The sequence below is a fragment of the Crocuta crocuta genome, unplaced genomic scaffold (assembly GCF_008692635.1).
Source record: "Crocuta crocuta isolate KB4526 unplaced genomic scaffold, BGI_CrCroc_1.0 scaffold113, whole genome shotgun sequence".
NCBI lineage: Eukaryota > Metazoa > Chordata > Mammalia > Carnivora > Hyaenidae > Crocuta > Crocuta crocuta.
Genome location: NW_027530368.1, coordinates 11,945,055 through 11,960,042, shown reverse-complemented (window position 1 = coordinate 11,960,042; position 14,988 = coordinate 11,945,055). Strand labels below are relative to the sequence as shown.

The following is a 14,988-nucleotide window of genomic DNA, read 5'->3' as shown; positions in this document are numbered from 1 at the left end:
AGAGACTAGTGTCTGGTTATTTCCCAGAGCAGAACATGGAAGTTACTGGTGTTTGGTGAACTTCCTGAGTGGCTCAAACTGTTTTAGTAACAAGCTCTTCAAAGTTAATATCTAGTTGTCCAGCATCAAAAGTTTTCAGGCCTTTGGGACAAGACAGTTTAGAGCCTGAATAAGGATCTGGACAGTCAGGTTTTAGTTGTCAGTGATGTCAAGTCAGGAGAGTGACAGAAAAATTGTAAACATTAATTACTGACAAAATGTGCAAGATGGCAGTATCTATTTTACTAAGAGAGAAAAATAGCTCAAAGACAATGAACAGAACTAGTATCTGATATCTTGTGGGTTATAGTTTCCTTATTTATTGATTTACTTACTTAGAGAGGGAGTGTGAGCAGGGGAGGGACAGAGAGAGGGAACTAGAGAATCCCAATCAAGCTCCTTGCTGTGTGCAGAGCCCAACGCAGGACTCAACTTCTCTAACCATGAGATGATGACCTAAGCTGAAATCAAGAGTTGGGTGCTTAACTCCCTGAGCCACCCAGGCACCCTGGGTTATAGTTTTCTATTGAAAAGTTTTCTCTCCACAATCATAAAATTTCCCTCTCTAGTCACCCCTATTTTGATCAGTGATAACAAACTAAGGTAATCCTTTTTTATAAAATAAGTCCAGTCTCATTAAATATGGACTGAGTATATATGTAAGCACAGCAAGAATGATAACTGACTACATAGGCCTTTTTAACTTTGCTGGGACTTTTATAAGGAATCTTAGATTAGATTTAAAACTCTCTCAAGGCTAGGAAGGCAAGCCAAGAATTCCCCATCAGACTTCATCTGTAGTAATCTAGAGATTTGGATTAATTCATCTTTTCTTGAGGTTCCCCAAATATCTTTAAGTTCCTAAGCTTGCCAGCAGTGACCTTTCCTTAGTCACCTATAAGGCTGGAATCTTATAAGTAAAAAACTAGGCTGGTTTTTCCAAGAGGGCCTTGTCCAAGAAGCATCGTCTCTATAGAGTCTGTTGTAGTTCCTTAAAACTGTTCATATCTGAGTCTATGCACATCATTTTTTTTTAAGTTTATTAACTTAATTGGAGAGAAAGAGGCAAAGGGATGAGGAGAGAGAATTTCAAGCAGACTCCACATCATCAGTGTAGAGCTTGATGTGGGGCTTAAACTCACGAGATCTTGAGATTATGACCTGAGCTGAAAACAAGAGTTGGAGGCTTAACCATTTGAGCCAGGTACCTCTATGAACATCATTCCTAAACATGGCATTCCAGTCCAAGCCTTGGTAATATAACCAGTGTTTCCAATTGTGTCCTGATACAAGAAGAACAAACTTACTGAACTTAAGAAAATAACTATATTGCCAATAAGAGTTTCCAAAATCTGGAGGGATCAGGTAGGGAGAAAAAAGATTAAGCATTTCATCCTTGTTTACAAAGGTGCAATCTACTAAATTGTTTTGAGTTAACTGGTAGCTTATGAGAAAAGAGAAAGGGGTTCCTTATATCCAGAGACTAGAATTTAAATAACCAGCAATGTTCCAAACAAATAAAAGCCATTAACTATTATAATCATTTTTCATCAGTTGATTCAGTTCCATATAATTCTCATTTTGCTTAATCTTGGGTTATCAAGATTTTAATCCATCACCTTCACCACTGGAGTTCTGGAAATCCTGCTTAGTCCAGTGGTATGATCTCATAATCATTTAATTTAAGCAATATCATCAAAAGTCTGTACTCAGATTACTTGTTCTAGTTTTTTCCATGGATCTTTAAAACAGTCCCATTGTTGAAGATGAAGCATTTTGGTTTGTAGGTGACTCAAGAACTTTCAAGAAAGCATCAGAATAAGACAACTACTTATGAATGACAAAGGACCTAAAATAGTCATGGTTAAAGATTTTATGAGAGCTCTTTATAAAAGTAATGCAATTGACAAGAAATTTGTTTCTGTGACATAACACACTTGAAGATAATCATTGGAATTATGATTAATAACATTATATCATGGACATCAAGGGCATTGACAAAGTTTCTAGGAACTTCATATAATTTCTGAGGTAGTTATATATATATATATATATAACCTAGGGAAAGTTAAACATTAGTTTTTATGTGAAAGTGTTTCCCATGCAGTTTAACATACCAAGTAACTGAAATTATTTTATTTTTTAATATAATTTATTTTCAGATTGGCTTACATACAACACCCAGTGCTCATCCCAACAAGTGCCCTCCTCAATGCCCATCATTCATTTTTCTCTCTCCCTGCCCCCTCATTTGCCCTCAGTTCTCTGTATTTAAGAGTCTCATGTGGTTTGCCTCCCTCCCCCTCTGAAGCCAAATTATTTTAATCATCTCTCTTTTTAAAGGGTGAAAGAAAAAATCCTTTGAGATTTTCCAGATGGTCTCCTGGAAGTCTGAAAATCCGTTCAAGATCAAGATTTTATATAGGGTTTGATTTTGGGAAGGCAAAATATCAAAGCTGTCAAAATGTCAAAAGATTTGGACAGTTGATTTAATGGGATCACAGACCACTTTTTAAAAGAAGATTCCATTCTTTGAAATGATTGGAGACATGATCAAGCACTAAAAATTATTCCAGTAAATTATAGAATCTTTGCTTCATTGGGTGAATTATTTACAAGCTCAAGGAAAACCTTTCATATTCTCTTAAGAGCAGACCAGTAATCTAAGAAACTTTTTCCTATTTTCCTCTAAATTATTTATTTGTTTATTTATTTTGAGAGAGAGAGAGAGCAAATACATAATCTGCCTTTGTAGCAGATTAACTTATTTTATAAGTATACTCTCTTATGACTTCTACACGTAGGCTTCACAGTACAACTTCTCAAAATGTGGCCCCAAAAACCATGTTATTAACAGATCTAAATATCTTTAGCTTCTCTGTAAAAAATTAGAATCCAAAAATATAGAAACTTAAACTTAGGGGCACCTGGCTCCTCACTTGGTAGAGGATGTGACTCTTGATCTTGGGGTCCTGAGTTTGAGCCCCACATTGGGTATACAAAGAATTAATAAAACAAAGAATCCAACAGAACCTTAAACTTATATTCAGTAATTAATGTTTCAGTGTCTTACCTTATTTAGAAATGATCTGGGAGCACCTGGGTGGCTCAGTCATTTGAGTGTCTGACTTTGGCTTAGGTCATGATCTTATGGTTTTTGAATTTGAGCCCCACATTGGGCTCCCTGCTGTCATTGTCCGCCTCACATTCTCTCTCTCTCTCTCTCTCTCTCTCTCTCTCCTTTCCCTCTTCTGCTCCTGCTCCCGCTTTCTCAAAAAGAAACAAACAAACAAACAAAGAAATGATCTAGGTATTCAGTAAATATCTGGCATTTAATGTAACTTAGGATAATTTTAAGGTTCAGGTTACCAAAAAGATTTTGGTAATAAATAAAGTTTATCAGAACAATGACTCAGTTTGATTAAAATCAAAACTATTAGTTTTATAAACTTTTAAAAAATATGTACTTATTAAAGTTTATTTATTTTGAGTGAGAGAGAGAGAGAGAGAGAGAAAGAAAAGGAATGAGTGGGGGAAGGGCAGAGAGAGAGAGGGTGAGAATGAGAATCCCAAGGAGGCTCTGCACTTTTAGCACAGAGCTCTGCACTTTCTGTGCTGTCTTACAAACTGTGACATCATGACCTGAGCCGAAATCAAGAGTCAGACACTTACCTGACTGAGCCACCCAGATGCCCCTATTAGTTTTATAATCTAGCCTATTTGATTACTAAATCCAAGTAGAATAAAATGTATGTATTAATGCATTATGCTTATTGCTAATAACTCAGAGGACATTCCTGTTTTACTAAACCAACAATATTAAATTAATGTTATTATCAAAGCTTTATCTAAATCACATAAACTTGGAATACGTTTGGGTTAGTGCCTATATTTTAGGCACTATATATTTTAGAATAGTTTATATAGGGACTTACTTTTCCCTAAGCCAATTAGAATAATCTTTTGTTAATTTAGTAATACCATCTAGAGTTAGGAAAAAAATATATAGACATATACAAGTAGAGATCTTTATGACTTTCATTCTAAAATTTTTAGCCACGAGTCAGGCATAAATACAATACAGTCACTAGTTTATATATGAATTGATTTTCCTCTTTGTCCTGCTTTATATTTGTAACTAAATTGTATTTCTAGTAGATGGAATACATTGTTAGGTACTCGGTATAAAGGTTAAAGTTTATTATCAATATTTGTGGAGGAGATTTTTAAGGTTTTCTTTTTTCCTAATGTATAACCTTATGAAGGCTTTGGACTAAATTTTGTTCCAGTTAACCTTTTTATCTAGGCTGTTGCTTTTGGGCGGGGTGGAGAGTCCCTAGAGGGAGGGATCAGGGAATACAGTTCCAGTGACTCTATGGATTTGAGGGGCTGGAGTGGGGAGAGAAAGGTCTTGGAGGAGCCAGCTTAAGTTTTCTCAAAGAAGCCATTTAATTAAGTTATAAATTATTCTTAGTAAAGTCATGCCAACAAGAAACGAAGCAGACAGAATTAGTGCTGTAGTGACAGAGAATGTAGTCAGCAGGAGTTTGAGAAGGAGGATTTTATTTAACCAAGTTCTGATGAAAGGAGCAGGATCAAGAAGGGAGAACAGAGAGGCCTTAAAACAAAAATCCAAAAAGAACTTGCAAACTGAGAGAAGAACAGAAAGGCCCTGAAACCACAGCCAGGAAGAACTTGGAACCCAACAGGTAACTTCCAAATGAAGCCTTGGACAGTAACCCACCTTCAGAGAGTATACTCATTTAAAATGTGACTGAAACCATAAGCCTTTTTATGGCTTAACCATGGATACAAGAGGCATCCTCAGAAAAAGTGTAGCCTCCATGATCAACTCATTCTCAAATCGCCAGAGAAAGCGAAGACCCTGGTGCCAAAGGCAGTAAGAATGGTATTTGTGAAAATTTGTCTTCATTCTCCTACAAAAATGAGACACATCTGATCACTGATTCTCTAATCTGTGGCACTGGGCAGGTGATACTGAGATAGGACTTCTCCATAAGAAGGCAGAAGATACAGGTCGTTTGGGGCTGAGACCCTTTACTTAGACAAACTCCCGTGAGAACAGCATGGGTGGTAGGAAAGTGTCTTGGCCCCTCATGTGATGGTTGGCTGCTTGTAGACACATACTGGACTGTCTGCAGCCTGCAGAAAATGGAAAATCAATGAGAAAGCCTTCTCACTGGATCCAAGCCATGCTCTCAGGACAAAACAAAACAGATGGGACACAGTGGAGGTGATGGATCTGTAGTAAGATTACTCAAACCAAGAGTTACAATACCAAAGAACTGTTTCTACAGGTATTTCCTCTTGTAAATCTAAGTTTTGGAAAATTCCTTTTAGAAAAGACCAGGAAATGCTTTTGCCATCCTTGCTCACTGGACCCTTAGCAGGAATACAGGAGTCTGAAGAGTAAAAAAGTTTACCCAGCTTGGGCAGAGTACTCAAGATGACAGCTGTAGTCTTCAGAGTGACCAAGGGGTTCCAGTAAGCCCATCTTCATTGCCAGAAGTGTTGGGAGGGAAACTTTCCCTCTTCCAAAGTTCCAGGTTGGTCCATTACTTGGAGGCCTGCTAGTTAATTGACAGTAGGCAGTAGTAGATATTATAGATAATCTGTTAATAGATTAACAGAAAAGATAAGTTTTATTTGCCATTGATGTGGTAGTGCTCCGTTGTAATTCACTCAGTAGCCACAGGTAAAAGGTTTATATACTAAACTTTAAAAAGTTGGGGAGAAGTTTAAGCTTCTGTTGGTTTTTTTTTTTTTTTAAGTTTATTTTGAGAGAGCAAGGTGAGAGGTAGAGAGAAACAGAGAGAACCCCAAGCTGGTTCCCCATTGTCAGTGTGGAGCCCAGTGTGGGGCTCAGATCCACAAACTGTGAAGTTATGACCTGAGCTGAAATCAAGAATCAGAAGGTTAACTGACTGAGCCCCTCGCTGGCTCTGCGATGACAGTGTGGAGCTTGCCTAGGAAGCTCTCCCTCTCTCTCTCTCTCTCAAAATAAATAAACATTAAAAGAATCCCTAAGAGTGAAATGACTTGGATCATCTGGTAGGTATGTATTTAAACTTAAAAAAATTTTTTTAAATACGTTTTTGTTTATTTTTGAAATAGAGACAGAGCACGAGTGGGGGAGGGGCAGAGAGAAAGGGAGACACAGAATCTGAAACAGGCTCTGAGCTGCCTGCACAGAACCTGATGCGGGGCTCGAACCCATAAACCATGAGATCATGACCTGAGCTGAAGTTGGAAGCTTAACCGACTAAGCCACCCAGGCGCCCATATATTTAATTTTTTAAGAAACTGTCAAAGTATTTTCTTTTTCCAGCTTTATTCAAATGTAACTGATAGATAAAATTGTAANTGTAATGATTTTTTTTTTTTTTTTTAAGAAAAAGAGCAAGTCAGGGAGAGGAGGACAGGGAGGGAGAAAATTCCAAGCAGGCCCCACGCTCAGCACGGAGCCTGTTGGGGCTCGATCCCACAACCCTAGTATCATGATCTCAGCTGAAATTAAGAGTCTGTTGCTCAACCGACTGAGCAACTGAGGCACCCAGGTGCCCCCAATGTAATGATTTGATATGTGTGTGCATTGTGAAAGGATTTCCCTCCATTGAGTTAGTTAATTAACACATCCATTATCCCTCATCTTTACTTTCTGCCCCCTTTTTTCCTTTCAGTGAGAACATTTATTTTTTAAATTAAATTTAATAAAAAAGATTTTTTATAGTTTTTATTTATTTTTGAGACAGAGAGAGACAGAGCATGAGCGGGGGAGGGGCAGAGAGAGAGGGAAACACAGAATCTGAAACAGGTTCCAGGCTCTGAGCTGACAGCCAGCACAGACCCCAATGCAGGGCTCGAACCCACAAACCGCAAGATCATGACCTGGGCTGAAGTCGGACACTTAACCAACTGAGCCACCCAGGCATCCCCAATGAGAACATTTAAGTTCTAATCTCTCAGCAAATTTCAGTTATACAGTATTCTATAAGCTATAGTCACCTTGTTATACATTGATACTCAGACCTTATTAATTTTATAACTGAAAGTTTGTACTCTTATCAGCCTCTCCATATTTCTTCACCCCCAGTCTCTGGCAACCACTTTTCTTCTGTATTCTGTTTTTATAAGTTTGACTTTGTTTTGTCTTTTTTTTTTTTTTAATTCTACGTGTAAGTAATCCCATGTAGTAATTGTCTTTCTCTGTCAAGCTTATTTCACTTAGTATATTATATCCATGTTGTTGCAGATGTTGAACTGTATTTTAAAATGGTTGTACAATATTTCCTATCAACAGTGTATGAGAGTTTCAGTTCCTTAACATTTTTGCCAGCATTTGGTATGGTAGTCTTTTTTAATTTTTGCAATTTGAAAAAGTGTGTAGTAATATCTAATTTTATTTTAAATTTGCATTTCTCAAGTGACTGATGTGTTGAGCACATTTATGTGCTTATTAGTTGTTCCCATATTTTTTTCTGTGAAGTGTCTTTTTAAATCTTGTGCCCATTTTTAATTGGGTCACTTGTTGAGTAATAAGAACTTTCTCTTTTTTATCTTTTTCTTTTTTATTTCTTTTTAACTAAAAAAAATTTTAAAATGTTTGTTTATTTTTTGAAAGAGAGACAGAGCAAGTGGGGAGGGGCAGAGAAAGAGGGAGGCAGAGAATCTGAAGCAGGCTTCAGGCTCCGAGCTGTCAGCACAGAGCCTGACACAGGGCCTGTCTCACGAACCATGAAACCATGATCTGAACTGAAGCTGGCTGTTTAACTGATTGAGCCTTCCAGGTGCCTCTCTTTTTCTTTTTTAAAGTTTATTTATTTAGAGAGAGAGAGTAGGGCAGGGGGAGTGTGAGGGAGACAAAGAGGATCCCAAGCATTCTCTATACTGTCAGTGCAGAGCCTGACGCAGCGTTCGATCCCACAAACCATGAGATCGTGACCTGAGCTGAAATCATGAAATTGGATTCTTAACTGACTGAGCCACCCATGTGCCCCTCTTTCTTGGAAAAAAAAAAAATTATTTAGTTTTGAGAGAGTGGGAGCCCAATTTGGGGCTCGAACACACTAACTGTGAGATCACGCATGACCTGAGCTAAAACCAAGAGTTGAACACTTAACTGACTAAGCCATCCATTTGCCCCTTAATTTCTCTTTCTGCTGTTTCATTATTAGTGTATAGAAATTCAGCAAATTTTCGTATGTTGATTTTGTATCCAGCGACCTTACTGAATTCATTTATTAATTCTAATAGTTTTTTGGTGGAGTATTTAGGATTTACCGTATAGAGTATCATGTCATCTGTCAATAGTGAAAGTTTTACTTCTTCTTTACCAGTTTGGATGCCCTTTAATTCTTTTTATCTGATTGCTATGGCTAAGACTTCTAGTACTATCTTGAATAAAAGTTCTAAGAGTGGACATCCTTGTCTTGTTCCTGATCTTAGGGGAAAAACTCTCATTTTTTCACTATTGAGTGTGATATTTGCTGTGAGATTTTCATATATGGCCTGTACTATGTTGAAGTATGTTTCCTTTAAACCTACTGTATTATCATAAATGGATATTGTACTTTGTCAGGTGCTTTTTCTGCATCTTTTGAAATGATCCTGTGGTTTTTATTCTTTTTCTTATTGATGTGATGTGTCACATTTATTGATTTGTGAATATAGAGCCACCCTTGCATCCCAGGAATAAATTCCATATGATTATGGTGAATGACTTTTTAAAATGTATTGTTGGATTTTGTTTGCTACTAATTTGTTCATGTGAGATATTAGCCTGTAGTTCTTTTTTTTTTTTTTTTTTGTAGTATCTTTATGTGGTTTTGGTCAGGGTAAAGCTGGCCTCATAGAATAAATTTGGACACTTTCATTCCTTTTCTATTTATTTATTTATTTATTTATTGGAATAGTTTGAGAAGAATCAGTATTAATTCTTCTTTAAATGTTTGATTGAGTTCTCCTGTGAAGCCATCTGATCCTGGACTTTTGTGTGTGGAGAGCTTTTTGATTACTGATTCAATTTCCTTGCTGGTAATTGGTCTGTTCAAATTTTCTATTTCTTAAAAACAGAACAGAATACCCTATTTTTGTCCCTATATTTTCCTAATTCAATTTTGGGAGGTTATATGTTTCTAGTAATCTATTCCTACTCAAGCTCTCCAGTTTTTTGGTAATTTATTCATGATCTTTTCTTATAATGCTTTATGTTTCTGTGGTATCAGTTGTTATTTCTCCTCTTTCATTTCTGATTTTGTTTGAGTCCTGTCTCTGTCTCTCTCTTTTTTTCCTCATGAGTCTGGCTAAAGGTTTATCAATTTTGTTAATTTTTTTAATGTTTGTTTATTTTTGAGAGGCAGAGGGATGGAGCATGAGTGGGGGAGGGCCAGAGAGAGAGAGACAGAATCAGAAGCAGGCTCTAGGCTCTGAGCTGTCAGCACAGAGCCCAACATGAGGCTTAAACTCAAAAACCATGGTATCATGACTGGAGCCTAAGTTAGACACTTAACTGACTGAGCCACCCAGGAACCCCAATTTTGTTGATCTTTTGAAAGAATCGCTTCCTGGTTTCATTGATTTATTTTTTATTTTTTATTTTTTAAGTTTTTATTTTGCTTATTTCTACTCTAATCCTTATTATTTCCTTCCTTCTACTGGTTTGGGGTTTTTGTTCTTCTTTTCCGTTCTTTGTTAGGTGTAAGGCTAGGTTGTTTGTTTGAGATTTTTCTTCTTGAGGTTATAAACTTTTTTTATTGTTATAAACATTCCCTCTTTAGAATCGCTTTTGCATTCTAAATATTTTGCACCACTGTGTTTTTATTTTAATTTTTTCCCACGTACTTTTTGATTTCCTTGTTGATTTCTTGCTTGACCCATTCATTGTGTAGTAGCATACTGTTTAACCTCACAAATACATAATTTATGCTCTTTCCAGATTTTTTTTCTTGCGGTTGATTTCTAGTTTCATAGTGTTGTGATCAGAAAAGATGCATGGTATGACTTTGATCTTTTTGAGTTTGTTGAGATTTGTTTTGTGGCCTAATATGTGCTCCTTTCTGAAGAATATTCCGTGTTCACTTGAAAAGAATCTGTATTCTGCTGTTTTAGGATCACATGTTCTGAATATATCTGTTAGATACATTTGGTCCAGTGTGTCATTGAAAGTGACTGTTTCCTTGTTGATTTTCTGTTTGGATAGTCTATCCATAGATATAAGTAGGGTGTTAAAGTTCTTCTATTACTATTGATTACTTTCTTTTTGTTACTATTTTTATGTATTTGGGTGCTTCCACATTGAGTGTATGAATATTTACAATTTTTTTAACTTCTTGTTGGAATGTTCCCTTTATGATTATTTAATGTCCTTTTTTGCATTGCAGTCTTTGTTTTGTTTTGCTTTGTTTTAAGTTTATTAATTCATTTTGAGAGAGAGCAAGCAAGGGAGGGGCAGAGAGAGAAGTAGAGAAAGAGAATTCCAAGCAGGCTCTGCATTGTCAGCGTGGAGCCCGGTGTGGGGCTCGGACCCACAAACTGTGAGATCATGACCTGAGCTGAAACCAAGAGTCAAATACGTAACTGACGGAGCCACCCAGGCACTCCTCCAGTCTTTGTTGTAAAGTCTATTTTGCCCTTAGGGCAACTTGGTTAAGGGTCCAACTTCGGCTTAGTTCATGATCTTGCTGTTTGTGAGTTCAAGCCCCACCATAGGCTCTGTGCTGACAGCTTAGAGCCTGGAGCCTGCTTAAGATTCTGTGTCTCCCTCTCTCTCTCTGTGTCCCTCCCTTGCTTGCACTCTGTCTCTTTCTTTCTCTCAAAAATAAACATTAAAAAAAGTAAAAAATAAAGTCCATTTTGTCCTCTACAAGTATTATGACCCTGGCCTTCTTTTGACTTCCATTTGCATGATAAATGCTTCTCTATCCCTAAGCTTTCAGTCTGCATGTGTCTTTACAGTGAGTCTCTTATAGGCAACATGTAGATGGGTCTTGCTTTTTTATCCATTCAATTACCCCATGTCTTTTGATTGGAGTGTTTAGTCTGTTTACAGTCAGAGTAATTATTGATAGCTCTGTTCTTATTGCGATTTTGTTACATGTTTATGATTGTTTTTATAATTGTTCTGTGTTCCTTTCTTTTCTTGCTCTCTTTTTTCATGGTTTTCTGGTTTTCTTTAGTGATATACTTGGATTCTTTTCTCTTTATATTAGGTATATGTATTATGGGATTTTGATTTGTGGTTACCATGTCATTCATAAATAACATCTTATGCATATAGAAGTCCATATTAAGATGGTGGTTGCTTAAGTTTGAACCCATTCTTTAATCCCTTCTCCCCACATTTTAGGTTTATGGTGTCATACTTTACATCCTTTTATTTTGTGAATCCCTGTACTGATTTTTATTGATATGGTTAATTTTACTGCTTTTGTGCATCCTACTTGTCTTATTCTGCTTATGGTCTTTCCTTTCCACTCGAAGAGTTTGCTTAATATTTTTTTTTCTTAAAAAATAATTTATTTTGTTGTAATCTGTACACCCAACGTGGGGCTCAAACTCAGAACCTGGAGATCAAGTCGAGTGCTCGCCAACTGATATAGCCAGGTGCCCTCTCCCCCACCCCGTTAACTTTTCTTATAGGGATGGTTCATTGGTGATGAATGATGAATTCCTTTGTTTGTTTCTGGGAAACCCTGTCTTTCCTTCTATTCTGTGTGTGTGTGTGTGTGTGTGTGTGTGTGTGTGTGTGTGTTGATTTATTTTTGAGACAGAGAGACAGAGCATAAGTGGGGAGGGGCAGAGAGAGAGAGGGAGACACAGAATCCAAAGCGGTCTCCAGGCTCTGAGCTGTCAGCACAGAGCCTGACACAGTGCTCGAATCTACGGATGTAAGATCATGACCTGAGCTGTAGTTGGATGCCCAACCGACTGAGCCACCCAGGCGTCCCTCTTTCCTTCTATTCTGAATGGTAGCCTTGCTGGATAGAGTATTCTCTGTTTCAGGTTTTTTTCTTTCAGCACTTTGCACATGTCATTTCACTCCCTGCTGGTCTTCAGAATTTCTGTTGGAAACTCAGCTGAGAACTTTATGGTTTCCCCTTTTAGGTAGCTGGTTTCCTTTTTCTTGCTAGTTTTGAAATTCTTTATCACTACTTTTTGCCATTTTAATACTATGTGTCTTGGTGTGGACCTCTTTGGATTCATATTTTTGGGGCCTTCTGTGCCTCTTGGATCTAGATTTCTGTTTCCTTTGCTGGATTAGGGAAATTTTCAGCTGTTATTTCTTCACACAAATTTTCTGCCTACTTTTTTCTCCTTTCTCCTTTGGGATTCCTATAATGTGAATATTATTTTGCTTGATGGTGTTGCTGAGTTCCCTTAGTCTATTTTCATGTTTTATTACTATTTTTTTCCCTCTCCTCTTCAACTTGAGTGCTTTCCATTACTCTATTCTTTAGGTCACAGATCCATTCTTCTGTTTCCTCTAATCTGCTATTCATTCCATCTAGTGTACTTTTAATTTCGTTTATTGAGTTGTTCGTGTCTCATTGGTTCGTTTTTATGTTTTCTATTCCTTTGTTGAGGTCTCACTGAAGTCCTCCACTCTTTTCTCCAGTCCAGTGAGTATCTTTATGACCATTACTTTTTTTTTAATGTTTATTATTATTATTATTTTTTTTTTTGAGGGAGACAGAGAGAACACATGAACAGGGAGGGTGCACAGAGAGATATAGTGACAGAGGATCTAAAGTTGGCTCCGCGCTGAGATCAGAGAGCCTGATGAGGGGCTCAGACTGATGAACCATGAGATCATGACCCAAGCCGAAGTCAGACACTTAACCAGCTGAGCCACCCAGGTGCCCCTATGGCCATTACTTTAAATTCTCTATCAGGCATATTACTCATCTCTTTCATTTAACTCTTTTGCTTGATTTTGTCTTTTTCTTTCATTTGGGACATAGTTATCTCCTCAATTTGTCTGCCTTTCTGTGTCTGTTTCTCTGTAAGAAAGTCAGCTATGTCTCTTGCTCTTGAAAGTTTGGCCTTATGAAGAACAGATTTTGTAGTGCCCTGCAGTGCAGTGTCCACTGTTCATCAGAACCTGGCACTCCAGCAGTTCTCCTGTGTATGTTGCATGCGCTCTATTGTTGTGGCTGAGCTGCATTTGCCTTCAGCCCAGTCATCTACAATGGCTTTTTTTTGCCTGTTGTGGGTAGGGTTATTAGTGGGCCATTCTGGGGCTGTCTTGGGCTTGGGTTGAGTCAGACTAGGCTTTTGCCATTGACTTAGTAGCACTGAACTTCAGGGTAGTTTCCCTGTCTTGTTCTCTGAGAAATTTTCATTGGTGGGTGGAGCTTGTGGTCAGACCAGATGTCTGCCCCAGCCGGCTGACAGGGCTGTAGTTTGACTAGTGTGTGTGATTATTGTCCCTTCTCCTCAGAGTAGGAGTCACTTTGGAATGGTGCTTTCCATGGCCTGGGCTGCTTGCACACTGCCTGGCTTGTGGCACCAGTGTGAATGGGCTCCAGCCAAGGGCTGGAGGGGGCATGTCTGCAGGAGAATGCAGGGGAGGGGGCTTGTTTCCAGCAAGGTCCCTGCAGGTCCCTGCAGGTCTTCTGTGGGAGGAGGCCTGCTGCTGCCTGAGAAAACTCCTGTGGAGGCTGGGTTAGTGGGCATAGACAAACAGAGCATGTGGGGGTGGTGCACACTCACAATAAGCTGGGTGGAGATTGTGGGTGCTATGCTGTTTCCTGCAGGTGTTTGTGTATCTAGGCTCAAGGGGGGGGGAGGAAAATGACACCTGTCATTTTTGTTCTTGGAAAATTCTCCCAAGGATCCCTGCCCCTCCAGCACACGCTCTGAGATTAGTAAACAAATCTCCCTCTTGTGTAGCCCAGGTGTTTTCCACATTGCTGCTTCTAAGCTGTGTGTCAGCAGGGCTGTTTGTTGTGCTGTGTTTTTAATGGTGGATACTCCATTTCTTATTGCTCTCCTGGAGCCTAGCCTGCTGATTTTTAATGCTTCATGTGGTAAGTTCCACTGACTGTAAGAACTTGAAAAGTTAGGCCCCTTTGGTTTTCACAGCCACATGTTATGGGTATTCATCTTCTCGGTTTGGGTCTCCCATGCCGTTGGTGCCTGGTGTGTGGTTCTGCTCCTTTCCCCTATATGCCTATCATGTCCTTCCTTCCTGCAGTCAGTCCCATGGGTCTATTTTGCTCCTGACTATGTCTCTGCCTTTCCTACCCTCTGTGTTGCCTCTTTGCTACATTTAGCTTTGGAGAGTGTTCTGTCAGTGTTTTGATCATTTTCTGGTTTATTTATACTGATGGGGGGGCATAATCTAGTTGTATCTGTGGGACAGGTGAACTTAGGATCCTCCTACTCAGCTGTCTTTCAAAGAATTATTTTTGCTCTTGTTGTCTATCTTGTGTCTTTTTCTCCAAGTGTAGTGAGACCATCTGATGTACTGTTCATGGCTGTGAACATGTATTTAAAACATTTGAGAGAACATAGTGCACTAGGGAAAATATATAATGATGACTGTCAGAATAATACCAAGAGACTGAAGTATACTATTCTTTAGTCATGAGCCCCATGAACCAGACTAGTTGACATGAAATAAACAATGTGACAAGTGAATTGTTTGCTGATTTCTCAAGGTGTAGGTCCTGGTATAGGAAGAGGTATTTGCTATGGTACAGTCTCCTCTTTGTTCAGCCAAAAGGTAATCTAAAACAATTCTATTATCTAAAACCACCTCAGCCAGAAAGCCTACGGGTTTTTATAGTAGATCTATGGCCTTAGGGGTAGAGTCAATGATAGGTGTCAGGGTTAAGGAGCATTGTTTTCTTGTGCATTGGCAGGGTAGAAAAGCAAGTAGTAGAACAGGAAATGAAATACAGTTTCATATTGATAATGAAGATCTTG

At 38.3% G+C, this 14,988-nt stretch overlaps 1 protein-coding gene across 2 annotated transcripts in view; it reads left to right on the top strand.

Moving 5' to 3' along the window:
* Positions 1-14,988, top strand: part of COMMD1 (copper metabolism domain containing 1) — a 196,881-nt gene that overhangs the window by 32,734 nt on the left and 149,159 nt on the right. Inside the window, exon 1 of one of the 2 annotated variants that reach the window (XM_077766209.1) lies at positions 14,068-14,087. The exons of the other annotated variant lie outside the window; for it this stretch is intronic. Within the exon in view, the coding sequence (XP_077622335.1) occupies positions 14,076-14,087 (12 nt within the window). The 5' untranslated portion in view covers positions 14,068-14,075. Of the gene's footprint in view, positions 1-14,067; positions 14,088-14,988 lie in introns of those variants that run through there. 2 annotated transcript variants of the gene reach the window in all.